This window comes from Callionymus lyra, chromosome 18 (assembly GCF_982586985.1).
Source record: "Callionymus lyra chromosome 18, fCalLyr1.hap1.1, whole genome shotgun sequence".
Lineage (NCBI taxonomy): Eukaryota > Metazoa > Chordata > Actinopteri > Syngnathiformes > Callionymidae > Callionymus > Callionymus lyra.
In genome coordinates, this window is record NC_141835.1 from 4,159,973 (window position 1) to 4,184,682 (window position 24,710).

The 24,710-nt window shown below is 40.6% G+C and overlaps 1 protein-coding gene across 1 annotated transcript; it reads right to left on the bottom strand.

Moving 5' to 3' along the window:
* Window positions 1–728: 728 nt before the first annotated feature.
* frmd6 (FERM domain containing 6) lies at window positions 729–21,054 on the bottom strand (the record flags this gene model as incomplete). The annotated part of the gene is given in 13 exon segments (XM_087779747.1): window positions 729–2,958; window positions 3,029–3,120; window positions 3,955–4,086; window positions 4,152–4,466; window positions 4,537–4,711; window positions 8,337–8,405; window positions 8,471–8,536; window positions 9,141–9,296; window positions 15,915–16,101; window positions 16,160–16,236; window positions 17,552–17,631; window positions 19,610–19,700; window positions 20,813–21,054. Coding segments are annotated over 13 exon segments (1,827 nt in total). The 3' UTR covers window positions 729–2,670.
* Between the last annotated feature and the right edge of the window lie 3,656 nt (window positions 21,055–24,710).

The window sequence follows — 24,710 nt, forward strand, 5'->3', positions numbered from 1 at the left end:
ACAAACTATTTAAAGTTATATAAAGTTAAAAACGTACCTGCAGTAGTTTTGTGTCGCGCTACGAAGTGCAACTTATTGATGACGTCACATTCATGAGCCGCTCAGGTTGCGGATGTTGACAAACAAAATCAAACTTGAATTTAAAATAAAGTAGAAAGTTTAAATTTCCACCAGAGGTCAGTAGAAACTCAATTTTGGAGGCGTCGCTGTTGACAAACTTTTTATTTATATACCAAGACTTATTTATATATTTACCGACATTTTATTTTCCTTTTCCCGTCAATAATAACATATTTATCATCAGATCAATCTGATTTATGGGTGTTTTTGGACAAACTATGTTAGAAAAGTATCTATTAATTGGAAAATAATATAATTAATATTTTAATTGAAGACCAACTCAAGAATCAACCAAAATAAAAATATAAAAACATCTATTACGTGGGTTTTGGGACAATTTTATCCTTTCCTTGTTAATTTTAACATCAAATAAAAAGTTTTCATCAAAAGGAAATACTTTCCTTAAATCCCCCTAAAAAAATACATGGTTTTCAATCAATCAATACCTTCCCATGTCTTTATCTGTCAATTATTTGTTTACATTTAATCAATAAATAATAGAAAAAAACTACTGAGACACGAAACTAACATAAAATCTTACTTTCAATGTCAAATAAGGCCTTATTTTTAGATTCACGATGACAATGAATTGACAACACAAGCAAAAATCTGGCAAAACAACGTACCTTTTTTTTATTGAATATTGAGGGCGACGGTACCATGAAGGCACAGCCAGACTTCATATTAACAAAATCTGTTACTACAGGTGAAAAAACATTAACAAAAAAAAAGGGCGATCCTTTCACAGAAAGGACGATGGACAGACACGAAGGCTGTAAAGTTAAGAAAAGAAACTCATCGATTATTTGTTTTTACGGTTGTATGGCTATGAACCTCAACACGACACACTTCAACAACATTGGAAAACACTATGTCAGCTGAAATACGACGAGATACAAATATTTGTTTGAAAAAACAACTTGTAAGAAAGCGGTTGATCACACGTTAAAAGTTTGTTCGGATGCCTCGGTGCCACGACGATATACAAACGTGTCAAAAGGTCAAAGGTCAAATGAATCAGCAGCTACATCACGACTGGAAGTTTTTTTTTCTCTTTGGCTGCTCGTTCTTTTGGAAGTTTTGACGACGACGTTCGCGTCTTAAAAAAAAAACTGCTCGTATTTCATTACACGGAAGTACGACTTAAAGCTTGGAGAGGCTCGTGGGGCTGAGAGGAAAACGACAGATTCTCAGTGATCCAAAGAAAACACTTGTAATACTGTTGCATATACTGGAATACTGACGCGACCTTGGCTGCGGGAGGAGTAAACGGGTAAACGAGTACAACAAGGCGGACAGAGTATACGCGAAAACGAGAGTAAATAACAGCTGTTTAGAAAAAAAGGTAACATTTTCCAGTTTGTCAGAGAAGAAGGTCATTGAACGCATCACGGAGCTTATCTTGTTTGATTGTCGACGTCAAGACTCCTGCAGAGAGAACCTCGTCTGGTTTGAAAGTGTGTTTTGAATATTTTCGTCTGAGTTTCGATCCAAGAAAAGGTCTGTCTGGCGTCTCGAGTCTCCGAGGAACAAACGACAAGAATCTCGTTCAACTCGTGTCCTTCGCTGATTTATGCTCCTGTTGTTACTGCAGGAGCGTTTTAGTTGTTTTTAAAGTTTCAGTTTGAGAGTTTTTGACTTGTTTATGTCGAGGAAAGATTTATGGTGATCAAAGCTGTCGTTTATTTATTTAAAAGGTTAAAAAAATGAAACGATATGAATAAGAAACCAGTTTATCGTCACACACCTGATATAATAATGTGATTGTGTTTCAACATTTCATCGATGAAATGATATGTTTTGTCAATTTAAGACTTTTATCTTCACATTTTCCTCCGACACACGTTATGTTGTTCCTCACTTTCCTTCAATATTATCATTTGAAACATTTTTCTGTAGGAATCTGGATTTAAAAACCGGTTTCTCTAAATCAATTTCAGGTTTTGTAAAGTTAGATAAAAGTCGAATGGATCGACCCGGACGACGAACAAGAACATTTTAGTTTAGTTTTCTTGGTTGACATGGTTTGTTTTTTTTCATTTTTTTGAAACTCAAATTGTTGTATTTAACTACAACAGCGTGTGTTCTGGATCTGACTCTCAGCTCTTAGAAGTGTGTGTCCAGGCCCTGGAGTGTGTGTCCAGGCTGGAGTGTGTGTCCAGGCTGGAGTGTGTGTCCAGGCCCTGGAGTGTGTGTCCAGGCCCTGGAGTGTGTGTCCAGGCTGGAGTGTGAGTCCAGGCTGGAGTGTGAGTCCAGGCTGGAGTGTGAGTCCAGGCTGGAGTGTGAGTCCAGGCTGGAGTGTGAGTCCAGGCTGGAGTGTGTGTAACTGCATGAAGGCACATGAGAGGTGGCTACGGTGCGCGTCCACCTGAGGTACGACGACAGTCGCGTCGTCCCTGAAGCCGCGACGTCGACTCTTTGGTTTCTCAGCTCCGGACTCTTGTCCTTCGGCGTCACGTTTCAAAACTCGTCCCTTTGCGTTTTTTTTCTTCCTTTCACGGGGTCAAAAGGTCAAGTGTGGGCGCCCCCCCCCCCCCCGAGCCCTCCCGTTCACACCACGAACTCGGGCACCTCGTCGGTGGTCAGGTCCAGGGAGAAATACTTGCTGGTCCTCTTGATGGGGAACTGGTCTCCGGCCCGCATGCCGGCGCACTGCTCGCCCAGACCCTGGTACCCGCAGCCGTCGCTGAGCTCCTGGGCGCAGCCGAAGGTGTAGCTGTGCGCCGTGTCCTGGCAGAGCTCCGCCCACTGCAGGCAGTCCTTCTGGTAGAGGCGCACGTCGTCCAGCGACTGGCTGTGTCGGTCGGTGGACGACGGAGGCTTCCTGCACGCCGACGTCTGTGGACGCAGAGAGAGAGGGTCACCAACAAGACCCCGTGAGTCGGGGGTCGGGGGAGGGAGACCCCACCTGTGGGAGCGACTCGATGCTCTGGCCTCGCATCTTCACCACCGTCTCCGAGGAGCTGGACGTGGACGAGCTGACGTCTCTGACGATCAGACCTGAAGGGAGCAGAAGAAACCTCTTCAGAGCCGCTGAGTGTCATCGTTTCGCCGTCTTTAGTTCATTTGATTTTGCATTGATTTCCACGACACCACGTTTGTTTAAACTGGAAATAAACGTTTAGGATTCTCATTATTACACGATTATTACAAATACAAATGTTCTCTCGTTTATTATGGGCTTATGTCACGACAACATATTACGACTCAACATGTGAGGTACCATCACACACAACTGGCTACCGTGATGCTTTGCCGCCCAGCCAACCAATCGCAGCCGTCAATCACTTTTGACTTAAAAACATAGACGTAGAATTTAAATGAAGTATTGTAGCGACCACTCAGCTGTCACTAAATGGATATTAAGTGACCGTAATAGTGTGTAGAAAGGCATCATGGGAGTTCACCGTTTTGTTGGCGCCATGAGTAAGGTGGGTGTAAGTAATCTGTACGTACCACTAATAACAAATAAATCACATGTTTGTAACAGAGTGAACAAGGACAAGTGACTCTGATGTCATAGATTTAAATATGTAGTACCGTGTACCAATAAAATACACAGCAAGACCACAGTATTATAACTATAACTATCGTGTGTCAAATGGTGATGAAAATATATCTAACATACAAAATTTATCATAAAAATGTAATTTCTGAGTGAAAGTTTCCACTTTTCATTCGTCATGACTGCAAATAGTTGAAAGAATCTCAGTGTGAGAAGAAAAGCTCTAAATGAAAGCGTGAGGAAAAGAAATGAAGCACAAACTTTGAAACAGGGACTGAAACGTTACACAGCAGCGCCCTCTGCAGGCGCACCGCTGCAACTGCGCGTACCAGAGTATCCGATGGCGGGGTCCGGCGACATGGTCAGCATGTCCTCGGTGATGTGGATGCACAGCTCCTGGTCCAGAGCCATCTCGCTCAGCTCCTCGTAGTCCTTGGGGTCGTCCACCAGCATCTCGATCTCTGCGGCGACAGATGACGGTTCAGGCGTCGATCAGAAGAGACGCTCGAGCGGCGCCGAGGCTCACCGTCGTCGTCCAGGATGCGCTCCTTGCCGCCGCCGCCGCTCTCGATGCCCGAGGTGTGCGAGCTGCCGTGGCTGGTGGTGGACGAGCTGCAGGTGCGCAGGGGGCGGTGGGGGGGCGGCCCCGGGGCCCGGAAGCTGTCCGACTCGATGCCGGAGGTGTGCGAGCTGCCGTGGCTGGTGGTGGAGTGACGCGACAGACGCTTGTGCGTCGACGCGCTGCCGGCGCTGCTGCCGCTCGCCCGCGAACGCTTGTCCAGGTGATCCATGTCCAGCTCCAGGGCGTCGCTGATGTACGACTCGCGGTACTGCTTCTTGTCTGGAACACACACACACACACGGGGGGTCGTGAACCTCGGGGGCGCCGGCGCGAGCGCACGGGTCAGTACCTTCGTTCTCCTCCAGGCGGCGCACTTGCTTGAGCACCGGCTGCAGGTTCATGTAGAGGCGGTGGCTGTTGCTCAGCAGCTGCAGCAGGTGGCGAGAACGCACCGGACAGCCCGTGTAGTAGATCAGCTTCCTGGCCGACGGCAGGCCGTCAGGGAGGATCTCGAACTTCTTCCCCTGAGAGAAGAACCAGAACCATCACATGTTTGTTGGATTTTAGTTTTACTATTAGAGGTTTCTTAGTGTTTGTCATTCATGTGTTAAAGTGCTGGTTAGTTCTGTTGCAAATAATACAATTTGAATGCTGTTATATATCTCAACACATAAGTATGTAAGTAAGTAAGTAATATTTATTTATATAACGCTTTTCCAGACCAGGGTCACAAAGCGCTTAAACAATCAAACAATACTCAAAAAAGTATATACAATGTATGTACAAGTATATACATGTCACAGATACTGAGTTAACTCTTCATCAATTACTAATATTATTATTATTATTGACACTGGGAACATTTCTCGTAATAAAGATAAGATAATACATTACAAATCCTACAGTGGTGAAATGTATTGTTAAACAAAAACAAAAACTGATTTAAAAAAAGGAAATTCAATCATTTGAAGGAAAAAAAAGTTTATTGTTAAAAGTGCAGAAGTTTTAGGGTTAATATTGATTTCTGCTGCATTTCAGAAAAAAAAGAGTTTCATTTAAACTATTTAGCTACAAAAAGGTGGAGAACAAATAGTTGTTGTCCTGGTTGACATTTAAGGGTATTTGTATTTGTATTTTTGTTTGCTTTTGTCTTTTTATTTATTGATTATTATTATTATTATTATATTTTTCTGTTGTTTCTGTATTTATTATTATTATTCTATTTCATTTAGTTTTTTGCTGTTGTTATTCTTTCATTTTGTATTGTCTATATTTTATGCATTTGTAGTTTTATTATCTAATATCTCTATTTTATTTTATTTTCTTTTGTATTCATTATTGTCATTTTTATTTCATTTAGTTTTTTGCCTGTTGTCATTTATTATCTTTATTTTAATTATTTTTTGCTTTCGTTGTTTTATTTACAATTATCTTCTTTTGTTTGTTTATTCTATTTTAGGTATTTATTATTATTATCATCTTTATTTATTATGTTTTTTATGTTGTTGCTGTATTTATTATCCTTATTTTATTTGGTTTGTGTTTATTATATATCATCTTATTTAATTTTTTCATTTTGTTGTCGTATTATTTACCATAATATTTATTTCATTATGTTTTTTGTTTTGCTGTTGTATTTATTTGTATTATATTTATTGTATGTTTTGCTGTTGTTGTTATATTATATTATTTTAATTGTTACTTTTATAATAGTGACGTTAAGAATAATCAACAGCCTGCATTAATACTCGTCTGAAACGTATTTTGTCTAAAAGTGAGATTCTTTTAAATGAACACCAAGTGTCCAGATGTTTCCTCCCTTCATGCCAGACACTCGGTCCATCTCCAGTCCGCGGTGGCAGCTGGACAAGTTTCCTGCGAGAGGCCACACATGTGGACCACCTTCGCTGGATCACCAGGGACTTGTTTAGATCCAAAAATCCCTCAGTTTCAAGTGGAGCGACTGGAAAATCTCACGACTCCAGCGAAGACTCCACTTGGATGGAGTCGTCGGCCAAAAAGAAAAACAACACAAAGGAAGAGAGGAGCCTGTGCCGTGACCTTCTCTACTGGAGGGTGTGGTGGAAAGTGAAAAAAGAAAGAAAAAGAAGGGAGGGATGCGTGACTTGACTTTCAAGAATACACTGGAACCACAAGCCTGGTTCACTTTGAGTGACGCTGACGAAGGAGGAAAACAGGAAGTCTAGAGCGTTTAGATCCCAGAGAAAAGAACCACTTTCACACGGATGAAGAAACATCTGGACGGTTGACGTCCTGTTGACTTGAAGAGCAAATGAAAGAAGGTTCAGCCGAGAGTGTGAGCTCGGCTCCTTCAGAAGGTTCGTGGAGTGCTGAGCGCAGCTTCCCGTCACGCTGGGAAGAGATTTAAGGGGATTTTCTTTCGAGGCACCACCGAAAAATAAAGAAGAGATTAAACGGTCAAATTAGGGCAAGTCAACTTCAGCTCTATATAAAGTGTGGACGCACACGAGCCGGCGAAAAAACATGGTTCCAAGAGGGCGGATCAGGGATTTGACTGAGGGAAGGAAAACATTCCTCTGCGAGTGTGCGTTAGTCTCGTGGGTTGTTTACAGAAAATATATTTTTTTAGTCCAAAAAAAGTGTTGTTTTTTTCCAACTATAATTCTTCTTAACTTTGTCTTCCTGTTTACATTCACTTAACGTCTCTTTTATATTGACTTTAAGTTCAGTTCCTACATTTAAGTTTTTGTCTATGATGTTGTGTTATTGTGTCGTTGTTGTGTTTCTGATGCACCTTTTCTGTTCCCGTCTGTTGTCGTTTCATCCGATGCTTTTATCCAAAGAAACTCTTACTGATCTCACTTATGGTTCGCTAACAATCCTTAACATCATTAGGATTTGAACCTATGACCCTCCTCAAGTCATTGGGATTTGAACCAAAGACCCTCCTCGCCTCAAGTCATTGGGATTTTAACCAAAGACCCTCCTCGCCTCAAGTCATTGGGATTTGAACCAAAGACCCTCCTCGCCTCAAGTCATTGGGATTTGAACCAAAGACCCTCCTCGTCTCAAGTCATTGGGATTTGAACCAAAGACCCTCCTCGCCTCAAGTCATTGGGATTTGAACTGATGACCCTCCTCGCCTCAAGTCATTAGGATTTGAACCGATGACCCTCCTCGCCTCAAGTCATTGGGATTTGAACTGATGACCCTCCTCGCCTCAAGTCATTGGGATTTGAACTGATGACCCTCCTCGCCTCAAGTCATTAGGATTTGAACCGATGACCCTCCTCGCCTCAAGTCATTGGGATTTGAACTGATGACCCTCCTCGCCTCAAGTCATTAGGATTTGAACCGATGACCCTCCTCGCCTCAGGTCATTGGGATTTGAACCGATGACCCTCCTCAAGTCATTGGGATTTGAACCGATGACACTCCTCGCCTCAAGTCATTGGGATTTGAACCAATGATCCTCCTCGCCTCAAGTCATTGGGATTTGAACCAATGACCCTCCTCGGCTCAAGTCATTGGGATTTGAACCAATGATCCTCCTCGCCTCAAGTCATTGGGATTTGAACCAATGACCCTCCTCGCCTCAAGTCATTGGGATTTGAACCAAAGACCCTCCTCGCCTCAAGTCATTGGGATTTGAACCAAAGACCCTCCTCGACTCAAGTCATTGAGATTTGAACCGATGACACTCCTCGCCTCAAGTCATTGGGATTTGAACCAATGATCCTCCTCGCCTCAAGTCATTGGGATTTGAACCAATGACCCTCCTCGCCTCAAGTCATTGGGATTTGAACCAAAGACCCTCCTCGCCTCAAGTCATTGGGATTTGAACCAAAGACCCTCCTCGACTCAAGTCATTGGGATTTGAACCAATGACCCTCCTCAAGTCATTGGGATTTTAACCAAAGACCCTCCTCGACTCAAGTCATTGAGATTTGAACCAAAGACCCTCCTCGCTTCGAGTCATTTCTGCATAAATAACCCTTTCTTGTCGTCCTCCTCTATTTTAAATGTGGTGTAATTTGCTGTTTTTGAAAAGTATTTCCCGTCTCCACGGCGACGACTCCTCCCGCGTCTCATGAATCATCAAATCACATCCATGTGTGGGAAGAAGACAGTTTGTCGTGAGACACTGGAGAGACGATCAACACTCACCACGAACACCAGCTTCCCCACGTTGGTCCACGGAAAGTCGTAGAGAAGTTGTCGAACGGACCCGACGTTCTGCACACGACACATGGACACCAGATCAACTTGAGTTCACACCTGAGGAGTTAGGGAGGAAGTACCTGGAATATCTGGATGCCACGCAGAGTCAGACCTAACGTTAGAGACGCTTCCACTTCCTTCTTGTCCTGGAGGGAAAGAAAGTTGACGACACAAAGAAACACAAACTGTATATTAGTTCCGTTTCCAAATCAAAAAGAATGAAAGTGTAATTACTATTATTTCATTTTAATTATTATCTTATTATTTTAACTCTTGCTCTTGTGTGTTTCTATGGAAGGTTATTTTCATTTATATAAACATATAGTTTTGTAACAATCTGCCCGAAAGTCTTTCGAAACCTTAACACACAGACCGTTATTAAAACTCGGCTCAAAACACACATTTTTAAACAAACTTATCCTCCGTAACGCTTGTTTTACAGTTTTCATGTTTTTGTAGTTTCTTTAAAATTAACTTTGAACTTCTCTTGGATTAAAAACAACTGTGAAAAGTGACGTGAGTTTTAATAATGTCCTTGTGTTGAATTATCATCATTATTGTTATTATTTAAATACAAAAAACATGTCAAAACACAAGTTTAATTTTTAATTATATAAATATTATTTGTATAATAATTTAAAACAATCATAGATAAATACTATTGTGCGTTTGTTTGTGTTCTCATCCGGATCATACAAGAATTGACCACAGCGATGTAGGTCACATGACAGTCACATGACCACGTCTCACCTTGTAGAGTCTGTAGTAGTGAACGGTGACATCATCAAGCTGCGCGCACTCTTTGATGTACTTGAGGTGAGCTTCAGACGCCGTCAGAGCGAACTGGTCCTTGTGCATGTTAGGGATGTGACGCAGGATGTAGTCGCGGCCGCGCTTCGTGATGACCTGAGGACCAGAAACCATGAGTTACAACAACACCAGTGACTCAAACAACAACACAACGAGTGACTCAGACAACAACACAACAAGTGACTCAAACAACAACACGACGAGTGACTCAAACAACAACACAACAAGTGACTCAAACAACAACACAACGAGTGACTCAGACAACAACACAACAAGTGACTCAAACAACGAGTTACTCAAACAACAAGTGACTCAAACAACAACACGACGAGTGACTCAAACAATAACACGACGAGTGACTCAAACAAAAACAAACACGACGAGTGACTCAAACAAAAACAAACACGACGAGTGACTCAAACAACAACACGACGAGTGACTCAAACAAAAACAAACACGACGAGTGACTCAAACAATAACACGACGAGTGACTCAAACAACAACACGACGAGTGACTCAAACAACAACACTACGAGTGACTCAAACAACAACACAACGAGTGACTCAAACAACAACACTACGAGTGACTCAAACAACAACACGACGAGTGACTCAAACAACAACACGACGAGTGACTCAAACAACAACACAACGAGTGACTCAAACAACAACACTACGAGTGACTCAAACAACAACACGACGAGTGACTCAAACAACACGACATGTGACTCAAACAACAACACGACGAGTGACTCAAACAACAACACGACGAGTGACTCAAACAACAACACTACGAGTGACTCAAACAACAACACGACGAATGACTCAAACAACAACACGACGAGTGACTCAAACAACAACACGACGAGTGACTCAAACAATAACACGACGAGTGACTCAAACAACAACACGACGAGTGACTCAAACAACAACACGGCGAGTGACTCAAACAACAACACGACTAGTGACTCAAACAACAACACGACTAGTGACTCAAACAACAACACGACGAGTGACTCAAACAACAACACGACGAGTGACTCAAACAACAACACGACGAGTGACTCAAACAACAACACGACGAGTGACTCAAACAACAACACGACGAGTGACTCAAACAACAACACGACATGTGACTCAAACAACAACACGACGAGTGACTCAAACAATAACACAACGAGTGACTCAAACAACAACACGACGAGTGACTCAAACAACAACACGACGAGTGACTCAAACAACAACACGACGAGTGACTCAAACAATAACACGACGAGTGACTCAAACAACAACACGACGAGTGACTCAAACAAAAACAAACACGACGAGTGACTCAAACAACAACACTACGAGTGACTCAAACAACAACACTACGAGTGACTCAAACAACAACACAACGAGTGACTCAAACAACAACACCACGAGTGACTCAAACAACAACACAACGAGTGACTCAAACAACAACACCACAAGTGACTCAAACAACAACACAACGAGTGACTCAAACAACAACACTACGAGTGACTCAAACAACAACACTACGAGTGACTCAAACAACAACACTACGAGTGACTCAAACAACAACACTACGAGTGACTCAAACAACAACACGACGAGTAACTCAAACAACAACACTACGAGTGACTCAAACAACAACACTACGAGTGACTCAAACAACAACACGACGAGTGACTCATACAACAACACTACGAGTGACTCAAACAACAACACTACGAGTGACTCAAACAACAACACGACGAGTGACTCATACAACAACACTAAGAGTGACTCAAACAACAACACGACGAGTGACTCATACAACAACACTAAGAGTGACTCAAACAACAACACGACGAGTGACTCAAACAACAACACTACGAGTGACTCAAACAACAACACAACGAGTGACTCAAACAACAACATGACAAGTAACTCAAACAACAACACGACAAGTAACTCAAACAACAACACGACGAGTGACTCAAACAACAACATGACAAGTAACTCAAACAACAACATGACAAGTAACTCAAACAACAACATGACAAGTAACTCAAACAACAACACTACGAGTGACTCAAACAACAACTCTACGAGTGACTCAAACAACAACACAACGAGTGACTCAAACAACAACATGACAAGTAACTCAAACAACAACACTACGAGTGACTCAAACAACAACACAACGAGTGACTCAAACAACAACACGACGAGTGACTCAAACAACAACATGACAAGTAACTCAAACAACAACACTACGAGTGACTCAAACAACAACACGACGAGTGACTCAAACAACAACACTACGAGTGACTCAAACAACAACACTACGAGTGACTCAAACAACAACACTACGAGTGACTCAAACAACAACACTACGAGTGACTCAAACAACAACACAACGAGTGACTCAAACAACAACACCACGAGTGACTCAAACAACAACACTACGAGTAACTCAAACAACAACACGACGAGTGACTCAAACAACAACACTACGAGTGACTCAAACAACAACACTACGAGTGACTCAAACAACAACACTACGAGTGACTCAAACAACAACACAACGAGTGACTCAAACAACAACACGACGAGTGACTCAAACAACAACATGACAAGTAACTCAAACAACAACACTACGAGTGACTCAAACAACAACACTACGAGTGACTCAAACAACAGCACGACGAGTGACTCAAACAACAACACTACGAGTGACTCAAACAACAACACGACGAGTGACTCAAACAACAACACGACGAGTGACTCAAACAACAACATGACAAGTAACTCAAACAACAACACGACAAGTAACTCAAACAACAACACGACGAGTGACTCAAACAACAACACGACGAGTGACTCAAACAACAACACGACGAGTGACTCAAACAACAACACTACGAGTGACTCAAACAACAACACTACGAGTGACTCAAACAACAACACTACGAGTGACTCAAACAACAACACTAAGAGTGACTCAAACAACAACACGACGAGTGACTCAAACAACAACATGACAAGTAACTCAAACAACAACATGACAAGTAACTCAAACAACAACACTACGAGTGACTCAAACAACAACACAACGAGTGACTCAAACAACAACATGACAAGTAACTCAAACAACAACACTACGAGTGACTCAAACAACAACACGACGAGTGACTCAAACAACAACACTACGAGTGACTCAAACAACAACACGACAAGTGACTCAAACAACAACACAACGAGTGACTCTCAAACAACAACACGACGAGTGACTCTCAAACAACAACACAACGAGTAACTCAAACAACAACACAACGAGTAACTCAAACAACAACACAACGAGTGACTCAAACAACAACACGACTAGTGACTCAAACAACAACACAACGAGTAACTCAAACAACAACACAACGAGTAACTCAAACAACAACACAACGAGTAACTCAAACAACAACACAACGAGTAACTCAAACAACAACACAACAAGTAACTCAAACAACAACACAACGAGTAACTCAAACAACAACACAACGAGTGACTCAAACAACAACACGACTAGTGACTCAAACAACAACACGACGAGTGACTCAAACAACAACACGACGAGTGACTCAAACAACAACACGACTAGTGACTCAAACAACAACACGACGAGTGACTCAAACAACAACACGACTAGTAACTCAAACAACGAGTCACTCAAACAACAACACAAAGTGTGACTCAAACAACACAACAAGGTGATACAAATGTTAACAATCCTTGATGCTTCTTTAGACACTTGTTTAATGAACTTCAACATGTTATCAGGTCTTGAATCAGGCTCCAGTCACTTCCTGTTTAGATCAGTGGACGAGGGTCTTATCACAGGAAGTGAAGGACGATCAGGACGATCAGGGCGTCACTCGTGACCACAGCGAACTAAGCATTCCTGTTAACCACTGATGAACACAAGTGTGTTTCATGTGAGACCAGAATCAAAGTGTTCATCTCAGAAAGAAACACAAGCTGCTCGTCAAACAGTGAAGTTGAACCAGGACGACACAAACAAACACAAACGCTCAGTTACTCTGGTTTTGACTGACATTCATCAGATAAAAATCTCTCAGATGAATCATAATGATATGAATCGACTCTAATAGTGTCACCACAATAATAAATAGATGGATCTAACATTTAAAATGTTGAAATGTTTTATTGAAATGGCTTTTTTCATTTATTTTTTTAATCATTTAATGACATTATTTTACAACATAAATGTTATTTTAAATTAAAAATGTTGTTATAATAGTGACAAAAAAAATATTAAAAGATTTGCACAAACATTTTTTATTGAATTTAAAAAGCTACGAATAGAAAAACAAACAGAATTAGGATATATTTTTTTTATTAATTTATTTATAAAACTTTATGTGCAATTTATTTTACATTTAGAAAAAAATCGACTTTTTAAATGAAATTATTAAAATCAAATAACAAATTCAAGCTCTCAATATCTATTATATATAAAATTATTAAAAAAAAATAATGGTATGTTTAAAAAACAAAGATAACATTTCAATTAAAAAGGTATAGGAAGTACGCTTCAGGTTCAAAGTATTACTATCAAACACTCACCCAGGACGGGAAGTACGCTTCAGGTTCAAAGTATTACTATCAAACACTCACCCAGGACGGGAAGTACGCTTCAGGTTCAAAGTATTACTATCAAACACTCACCCAGGATGGGAAGTACGCTTCAGGTTCAAAGTATTACTATCAAACACTCACCCAGGACGGGAAGTACGCTTCAGGTTCCAAGTATTACTATCAAACACTCACCCAGGACGGGAAGTACGCTTCAGGTTCAAAGTATTACTATCAAACACTCACCCAGGACGGGAAGTACGCTTCAGGTTCAAAGTATTACTATCAAACACTCACCCAGGACGGGAAGTATGCTTCAGGTTCAAAGTATTACTATCAAACACTCACCCAGGATGGGAAGTACGCTTCAGGTTCAAAGTATTACTATCAAACACTCACCCAGGACGGGAAGTACGCTTCAGGTTCCAAGTATTACTATCAAACACTCACCCAGGACGGGAAGTACGCTTCCGGTTCAAAGTATTACTATCAAACACTCACCCAGGACGGGAAGTACGCTTCAGGTTCAAAGTATTACTATCAAACACTCACCCAGGACGGGAAGTACGCTTCAGGTTCAAAGTATTACTATCAAACACTCACCCAGGATGGGAAGTACGCTTCAGGTTCAAAGTATTACTATCAAACACTCACCCAGGACGGGAAGTACGCTTCAGGTTCAAAGTATTACTATCAAACACTCACCCAGGACGGGAAGTACGCTTCAGGTTCAAAGTATTACTATCAAACACTCACCCAGGATGGGAAGTACGCTTCAGGTTCAAAGTATTACTATCAAACACTCACCCAGGACGGGAAGTACGCTTCAGGTTCAAAGTATTACTATCAAACACTCACCCAGGACGGGAAGTACGCTTCAGGTTCAAAGTATTACTATCAAACACTCACCCAGGATGGGAAGTACGCTTCAGGTTCAAAGTATTACTATCAAACACTCACCCAGGACGGGAAGTATGCTTCAGGTTCCAAGTATTACTATCAAACACTCACCCAGGACGGGAAGTACGCTTCAGGTTCAAAGTATTACTATCAAACACTCACCCAGGACGGGAAGTACGCTTCAGGTTCAAAGTATTACTATCAAACACTCACCCAGGATGGAAAGTATGCTTCAGGTTCAAAGTATTACTATCAAACACTCACCCAGGACGGAAAGTACGCTTCAGGTTCAAAGTATTACTATCAAACACTCACCCAGGACGGGAAGTACGCTTCAGGTTCGAAGTATTACTATCAAACACTCACCCAGGACGGGAAGTACACTTCAGGTTCGAAGTATTACTATCAAACACTCACCCAGGACGGGAAGTACGCTTCAGGTTCAAAGTATTACTATCAAACACTCACCCAGGACGGGAAGTACGCTTCAGGTTCAAAGTATTACTATCAAACACTCACCCAGGACGGGAAGTACGCTTCAGGTTCAAAGTATTACTATCAAACACTCACCCAGGATGGGAAGTACGATTCAGGTTCAAAGTATTACTATCAAACACTCACCCAGGACGGGAAGTACGCTTCAGGTTCAAAGTATTACTATCAAACACTCACCCAGGATGGGAAGTACGCTTCAGGTTCAAAGTATTACTATCAAACACTCACCCAGGATGGGAAGTACGCTTCAGGTTCAAAGTATTACTATCAAACACTCACCCAGGACGGGAAGTACGCTTCAGGTTCAAAGTATTACTATCAAACACTCACCCAGGACGGGAAGTACGCTTCAGGTTCAAAGTATTACTATCAAACACTCACCCAGGACGGGAAGTACGCTTCAGGTTCAAAGTATTACTATCAAACACTCACCCAGGACGGGAAGTACGCTTCAGGTTCAAAGTATTACTATCAAACACTCACCCAGGACGGGAAGTACGCTTCAGGTTCAAAGTATTACTATCAAACACTCACCCAGGACAGGAAGTACGCTTCAGGTTCAAAGTATTACTATCAAACACTCACCCAGGACGGGAAGTACGCTTCAGGTTCAAAGTATTACTATCAAACACTCACCCAGGACAGGAAGTACGCTTCAGGTTCAAAGTATTACTATCAAACACTCACCCAGGACGGGAAGTACGCTTCAGGTTCAAAGTATTTCCCGAAGTGCTTGTTCCTCTTGAAGTTGCCGAGGTCGGCCTGCAGGGCGAAGGCGGCCAGCAGGAAGTAGGCCTCCTCCCTCTGGATGCACTGGGACAGCAGCACCTGCTTCCTCAGGTGCCAGTAGTAGTAGTACCTGGCGGTCCGGTCGCTGCACGACACAGGAGTTAGTTCTTCAGGTCCGGTCCAGAGGACGAGGAGCTTCTCACCTGATCAACCTGCCGTTCTCCACGTAGTACTGCGCTCTGAAGTGGATGATCATGGGGGGCCCGAACTGATCGATGCCCTGGAACACATCGAAGTCTCATTCAAAATCATGTTCAGTACACACAGTATAAACACTCTAGTGTGTACTTAGTGTGTTGTGTGGAAGTACATCACACCTTCAGGATACTGATATAACTGAATTATATATTTCTTGAAAATGTCTTGATTGAAATGTGTTTCTCAGGCCTTTGGGTCACTTTGACCCCGAGATAACACAACAGTCAAGCATTGAATTTATTTTCAATAATTTAATTCAATCACTTCTTTATTAAAATTTTGGCAGCCATTTCTAATTGAAATATTATTTTTTAATATTTTGGAAATTAACAACTCTTTTTTTTTTTTTTTACACAGAGTTTAATATTCTAATTCCAGATACTTACAGATTTATTTTCTAAATTCAATATTTTTGAATTCATAGTCTTTTAAATTCAATATATATTATGGTATAAAAGTGTCTCCAGACAAAACCAACAGAGCACCGAGCTACTGGATCGAACATTCAGCCAATCATACGACAGGAATACGATCATGTGTCATCGTAGCAGCACATGATCCAGTCGCTCGGTGCTCTGTTGGTTTTGTCTGGTGACTGTATTATATCAACATTTATGTATTGAATTTAAAAGAATACTAACTAAATAATATTTAATATAGAAAATGTATTTTTTTGAATTATGGCAATTATAAAATAAAACTCTACGTGTAATGAAATTCATTCATTTTGAAGATATTTTATATGTAATAAAATATTATAATAACTAATAATTCAACCTTTCGATATAGAAAATATTGAATTAAGCTATTAAAAACACATTTGAATAAAAAACAAAACAAAGTTTCAACTTTTGAAAATGTAAATTCAATATATATTATGGTATAATAGTGTTTCCAGACAAAACCAACAGAGCACCGAGCTACTGGATCGACCATTCAGCCAATCATACGACAGGAAGACGATCATGTGTCATCGTAGCAGCACATGATCCAGTCGCTCGGTGCTCTGTTGGTTTTGTCTGGTGACTCTATTATACAAACATTTAAATATTGAATTTAAAAGACTACAAACTAAATTATATTGAATTTAGGAAATTTATTTTTAATAATGGCCATTTTTGAAGATATTTTTTTATACGTATTAAAATATTTAAAAACGAATCATTCAACCTTTTGATACAGACAATATTGAACTCAGCAATTAAAAACACATTTGAATAGATATTCAACATTAATGTTCCAATAGCACTGATTCTGATCGGTTGTCATGTCAGTTAATAAAACAATGACGTTCTATTTCTGGACCAGAACAATATCTGAGTCACTTTCGTTCCCACCTTGCTGGCTTCTCTCTTCCATTCTTTGGGGCAGTACTTGGACAGCTTCTGGTCCAGCTCCATGTAGATGTGCTCGTTGTCTGAGGAGAAGCAGAGACCGAGTCTTAGACACTGAACCTCATGTTGCAGACACTCGTCACGAGTCATAAAGAGACGCTTCCACGAGTCGTGGAACTGCTGGTGTTGAGGCATCGAACCCATGAACGTGCGGCAGGAATTTTCTGGTTCTGTATGAAGATGTCATCAACTCTGCAGGTACATTATTGAAGAAGGAGGTCATTTAAGAATCCATCTTGGATCCAAGCAGATCCACAGACTGTGACAGCCTCTCATTTATGAATATTTGTGGAGGGACATGAAAGTGGGTCATGTTTTAAAAGAGACTCCAACATTTATGAGTCAAGATTTTTACTTCAAGACCTGAATTCAACAGCAACTGTCCAACAAAGTTGTATCATCGCTTATACCTCAGCAGGTAAACATGTCATGTGACATCATTTCTCTGAGCAACATAATATATTATCTTTGCATTACCACTGTCAGCCAGCAGGGGCAGAAAACTGTAACACGTTTTAAACGTGATAAAAAGGTTGATTAATTTAGTTGAATAAAAAATACTGCCATTGTCTCACATCGTGTCAGGTTATGTCTTAAACATTTAATTAATTATGTTATTGGAGTGTCGTCAGTTTAGCTAATAATAGTAAATATTTGAAAATACAATCAATATATTTTAAACCCTAAAGATTGAGGCAAAGTCTACAAAAATTATTCTAAATCTATGTTTTTTACCTTTCATTATTTCATGTTAGATGCAGGATTTGGATAGAAAACACTTTCAAACGATACAATGATATATACAGATGTTTAATGATACTGTATCGATACTTGATTTACTTTGTTTTTATTTCAAAACGCATTTTTTTAATATACATTTTAATTTTTGTGGTTTATGTTTCAAGTAAGTTGGTGTAAAATTAAATTAAATTGACTTTTTAATTTGAAATGAACATGCAAATACAGCGTTTACTGTACATAACTTGCATGCCTCTGTGTTCTATCTCTTTGTAACATATTCTGGAGCTGCTGAACCGTGAATTTCTCTAAGGAGATGAATAAAGTATCTTTGTCTTCTATCTTGGTGCTGCAATTAATGCTCTGGCCACCAGGTGCCAGCAGTGTTTAGGACCCACGCAGCTAAAACAACCATGAAATCTCCCTAGACACCAGAGATGACTGAGGACAAGAGGATACAGTTAACTGTTTGGACATATTTTGTCTTTCAGTTCTATTGATTCAACCACCAACAATCACATATTGTCACTATAATTTAGTGACACCTTAATAGTTTATAAAGTTATTATCGAATCATATCGTGAGATTATTTTACAGCCCTTATTTAATCACAGAAAATGATCTTTCTACTTGTATTTTGATGGTTCTATGTCATTGAGAATTATAGGTTCTCATACAAATGTATTGTTTTCAATGTATTAAACCAACACTTTAACATAATAAATGTATATACAAGTTTAAACACTGATTTCTTCCCCTGAATATAAGTATTATAAGTACTTCTAACCAGTCATTCCTCCCAACCCTGTGAATTAATGTGATCTGGAAGCGTGTCCGAGCGCGTCCACACCAGTTAGGGGGACGTGGGGTCACACACCAGGGGTGGGTGGCCTGTGTTTGCCTTGGGGATTTCACGCTGTTCAGACAAGCACTTCAGGAATTTCCCACAATCAGACCCATTGGCTCCGGCTCCGCTGACCCGCCGGGTCGCCATTGGCCCGTGTTCTGCCCAGCTGTCTGCGAAACACAGCGACCCTCCTCCCGCGACTGTTGCCGTCTGACGCGGTGACTCATTCCATACCAGGACCCCCCCACCGGCCCGACACCCTCCAATAAAAACCCTGCACAATAGAGCCAGTCACGGCGCCGGCCCGTCCGTCACCGCGGTGACAGGTAGGTGAGACATGCAACGTGTAGCAGCCATTCCTGGTTCCCAGACTTGGCTTCTCTTTTTGTCAGCACATGTTCGCAAGAAAGTCTTACTCTGGATGACACTGAGTCCAAACAGGTGACAGTCCTTCAGCCTCAGCAGGTCACACACCTGGACCAACAGCTCCTGGCACATGGTCTTCACCTGAGGAACACAGTCGGATCAGTACTCCGGATCAATAATACAAACTGGGGAAAAGAGTTGACGACAATCGCTGTACCGAAGTCAAAAGAAAAACATAATTCATACAATTTTTGTAAATACAATTGACTATACACGTCTTAAAGTTGTTTTATTTTGAAAATAATATCTTATTTTCTCTGAAGAAAATACTCTTGACCCGTCAAGACGCGAGTTTCAGTCAAGTTTACTCAAAAAACAAACATTTTAACTAGTCAAATTTGGGGAAATAAAAACTATCTGTTTTATTTTTACTGTATTTATCTCCCGGTCTGTCAATATAACTCCGACATTAAAGCGATCGAAGGTGCAAAACCAACTACAATCTCTATAAAAGCTTGCAAACGGTAGCTTGAATTTTATTTATATAAATGTTCTATAGAAAAAAAATAATAATTGTAACGACGGTAGCTTAAATGAAAAAAGTAAAAACATGATGAAATAATAATTATAGCAAGCAAAGGTAATATTGCTAAGGTATGCTAGCTGCTAAAAGCAAAAAAATATATATATCACCTAAAATCTATCGACAATGTTTATTATTATTGTTATAAATGTATTATTGTCTAAAATAATTGTTACACCTTTGGTCTTATTTGCTAACCAAAGAGCTAAACAATTCTCCAGACAATTACTGCTGGCAAGGGTAACGTTGATAATGTTTGCTAGCTGCTAAAAGCTAAAAATAGAATAATTTAAAATCTATTGACAATGATCATTATGTTTGTTATTATTGTCAAAATATACAGTATTGTTACACCTTTGGTCTTGTTTGCAAACCAATGAGCTAAATATTTCTCCCCACGATCATAGCTAGCGAAGGAAATGTTGCTAAAGTATGCTAGCTGCTAAAAATCTATTGACAATGTTTATTATTATCGTTATTATCGTCACAAATACATTATGCGTTTTGTCACTTTTGCTAACCAAAGAGCAAAATATTTCTTCCCACGATCATAGCTAGCGAAGGAGACGTTGCTAAAGCATGCTAGCTGCTAAAAGCATACTAGCTGCTAAAAGCTTTTGCAACCATCACTGTTGCACGATGGTTTTTCAAAGTAAAAGCATGGTCTCACATTGACAATGACGTTGAGGGTGTCGTCGTTGGGCAGAAAGACACAGACACAGCGGCGATCCTGCATGGCTCTGTTGTTGTTAAAGTGCAGTTTGTTCATCTTTGAGTGGCGGAAACACTGCTAGCAGGGCTCCGGGGCCCCTCGGGTGGCGGCGGCTACGACGGGCGCTGCAGTTCAACCCGGGCGAGTGACGCCGGCTCCGGTGGGCTCAGACCGACCCGGTGGGAGGAGCATGAGGACCCCTGCGGAGACACACGGACACATGTTTGAAGGAGATCGTCTACGAAGAGACGCACACAAACGCACAAACTCCCTCTCAAAATAAATACACAACGAAGAGAACACGACCGACCAGTTTATGATCCTTGAGTCACTTTAGGTAAAGTTCACGACTGAATTAACGTGTGTTTGACGAGTGACTCAACGACTCGTGACACTTGGTCTTGAACTGATCCACGATGTTTCAGGTCTCTGGTCAGACTTTCTCTGATCTCTGATCTGCCTTTTTTTTCCTGATGTAAAATGTGAAAAGTTGAAAATAAACACATTTAGTCCAGAATATCCCATTCTTTTCTGCTACATATATAAAAGGAATCATTCATTTTCTTCCGCTTTATTCCTTAATGGGGTCACAGGTAGACTGGAGTCTATCCCAGTATCATAGGGCGAGATGCAGGGGACACCCTGGACAGGACGCCAGTCTGTCTCAGGACACACAAAGACAGACAACCATTCAAACACACACTCATACCTACGGACAATTTCTATTAGTTCTCAATCAACCTCTGTATGTTTTTGGACTGTGGGAGGAAACCGGAGTGTCCGGAGTAAACCCATGTGACACAGATAAAAATAATCTTGACAATCAAAATGATTCCTGACGTCAATCGGATTAGAACCGTTCAATAATTTTGAGCGATAAATAAGACAGTATCAGTATCAGCAAGAGGAAAAGTGTGATTTGAATGATAACAAAGCTATTTACTACCATAATGTGACCTAAAGAAACTTGAGATTTGATTTTTCATATCAATTTCTTTCATTCAAAGGATGGCGGACAAGATATAAGTGATTTAAAATGATAGAAACAAGCGTCGTCCTGCCGAGTCACACAAATAAGCAACAACTCCCTTCACAGACGTGTCTTACAAAGTGTGTGTGATCCTGACTGAGTTACCGAGAGGAAACGAAGCCATTATCAGGCTGACAAACATCAGTTCTGTGGACGGAGACTCGGGTGAGAAAAGTCTCGCGGCGAACAAAAGAACCAGAAGCAACAATCGAGCCCAGATCTTCGCTTCTTCCTCTTTAAATGTGGTCGTTGACATCGGATAAGAAAGGTGGGCGAGCTCGCGTTACGGGGCGAAAACAAGGACATTAGCATGAGAATGGAGGGTTTTGTCGAGGAGGGGGTTCAAGTGAGGAGGTCTCCCTCAGGGTCATTAACATCGACGAGTCCAACCAGTTATTGTGGTCTTTATCCGTGGAGAAGAATGTTGTCGATACCATTTCATTACATCACGTACAATTACATTGAACTCTTAGACAGAGTACATCAAGTTATTGGGGGGAAGAAGAGCTAGAAAGTGATTGTATCACAGTATTATGTAGAAGTGTATTGTCAAGAATCTGACTATATGATACGCATCACGATACAAGGATACGATATCTAGTGTAGTAACAAGTATATACGTGTAGTATTGTCCAGTACTTGACTCTGGTGTTGTGATAGTGTAGTAACAAGTATATATGTGTAGTATTGTCCAGTACTTGATTCTGGTGTTGTGATAGTGTAGTAACAAGTATATATGTGTAGTATTGTCCAGTACTTGACTCTGGTGTTGTGATAGTGTAGTAACAAGTATATATGTGTAGTATTGTCCAGTACTTGACTCTGGTGTTGTGATAGTGTAGTAACAAGTATATATGTGTAGTATTGTCCAGTACTTGACTCTGGTGTTGTGATAGTGTAGTAACAAGTATATATGTGTAGTATTGTCCAGTACTTGATTCTGGTGTTGTGATAGTGTAGTAACAAGTATATATGTGTAGTATTGTCCAGTACTTGACTCTGGTGTTGTGATAGTGTAGTAACAAGTATATATGTGTAGTATTGTCCAGTACTTGACTCTGGTGTTGTGATAGTGTAGTAACAAGTATATATGTGTAGTATTGTCCAGTACTTGACTCTGGTGTTGTGATAGTGTAGTAACAAGTATATATGTGTAGTATTGTCCAGTACTTGATTCTGGTGTTGTGATAGTGTAGTAACAAGTACAGTATATATGTGTAGTATTGTCCAGTACTTGATTCTGGTGTTGTGATAGTGTAGTAACAAGTATTTATGTGTAGTATTGTCTAGTACTTCACTCTGATGTTGTGATAGTGTAGTAACAAGTATATATGTGTACTATTGTCCTGTACTTGACTCTGGTGTTGTGATAGTGTAGTAACAAGTATATACGTGTAGTATTGTCCAGTGCTTTACTCTGGTGTTGTGGTAGTGTAGTAACAAGTATATATGTGTAGTATTGTCCAGTACTTGATTCTGGTGTTGTGATAGTGTAGTAACAAGTATATACGTGTAGTATTGTCCAGTACTTTACTCTGGTGTTGTGGTAGTGTAGTAACAAGTATATATGTGTAGTATTGTCCAGTACTTGATTCTGGTGTTGTGATAGTGTAGTAACAAGTATATATGTGTAGTATTGTCCAGTACTTTACTCTGGTGTTGTGGTAGTGTAGTAACAAGTATATATGTGTAGTATTGTCCTGTACTTGATTCTGGTGTTGTGATAGTGTAGTAACAAGTATATATGTGTAGTATTGTCCAGTACTTGATTCTGGTGTTGTGATAGTGTAGTAACAAGTATATATGTATAGTATTGTCCAGTACTTGACTCTGGTGTTGTGATAGTGTAGTAACAAGTATTTATGTGTAGTATTGTCTAGTACTTCACTGTGATGTTGTGATAGTGTAGTAACAAGTATATATGTGTAGTATTGTCCTGTACTTGACTCTGGTGTTGTGATAGTGTAGTAACAAGTATATATGTGTAGTATTGTCCAGTACTTGATTCTGGTGTTGTGATGGTGTAGTAACAAGTATATATGTGTAGTATTGTCCAGTACTTGATTCTGGTGTTGTGATAGTGTAGTAACACGTATATATGTGTAGTATTGTCCAGTACTTGACTCTGGTGTTGTGATAGTGTAGTAACAAGTATTTATGTGTAGTATTGTCTAGTACTTCACTCTGATGTTGTGATAGTGTAGTAACAACAACCTCTTGTCCTCAGTCATCTTTGGGATCTCGCAGGATTTCTTTAGTTGTGGGGGCTGAAATGACTGACGCTGTCTAGGGGCCGGAAGTTTAATTGCAACACAAAAATGAACAAACTCCCTGAATATTGTAATCGTTACAAAAGAAGAACTTTATCTTATACAAACTTAATTGAAACATAAATATGAATAAAATATGATATGATCGATACAGTGGCCATTGAAGATCGATACGGTATTGCCAAAAAATATATTACTATATTTAAGCGTAGAGATATTTTCTTACACCCCTTGTACGCGACAGAAATAATCTCATAATCTCTGTGACTCGGGAACGCTCTCGCGGTGAGAACAGGAAATCCCTCGTGGAACATCACGTCCATCACGTCGACGGCACATTGAAACGCTACTTAATGACTGGAAACGTGGAAAAAAAAGAAACCAGGACAAAGTGGTGAACACTTAGAACTGGACATAAGATTAAAGTAAAGAACATTTCTACGGATAAAGACCATCATGAACTGCGACAGCGAAGGAACCGACACCAGCCCAGGCTGCCGACCCCGACCAGGGATGGGCCCCTGCTCGGACCCCTGCACCGCCGCTGACCTCCAGC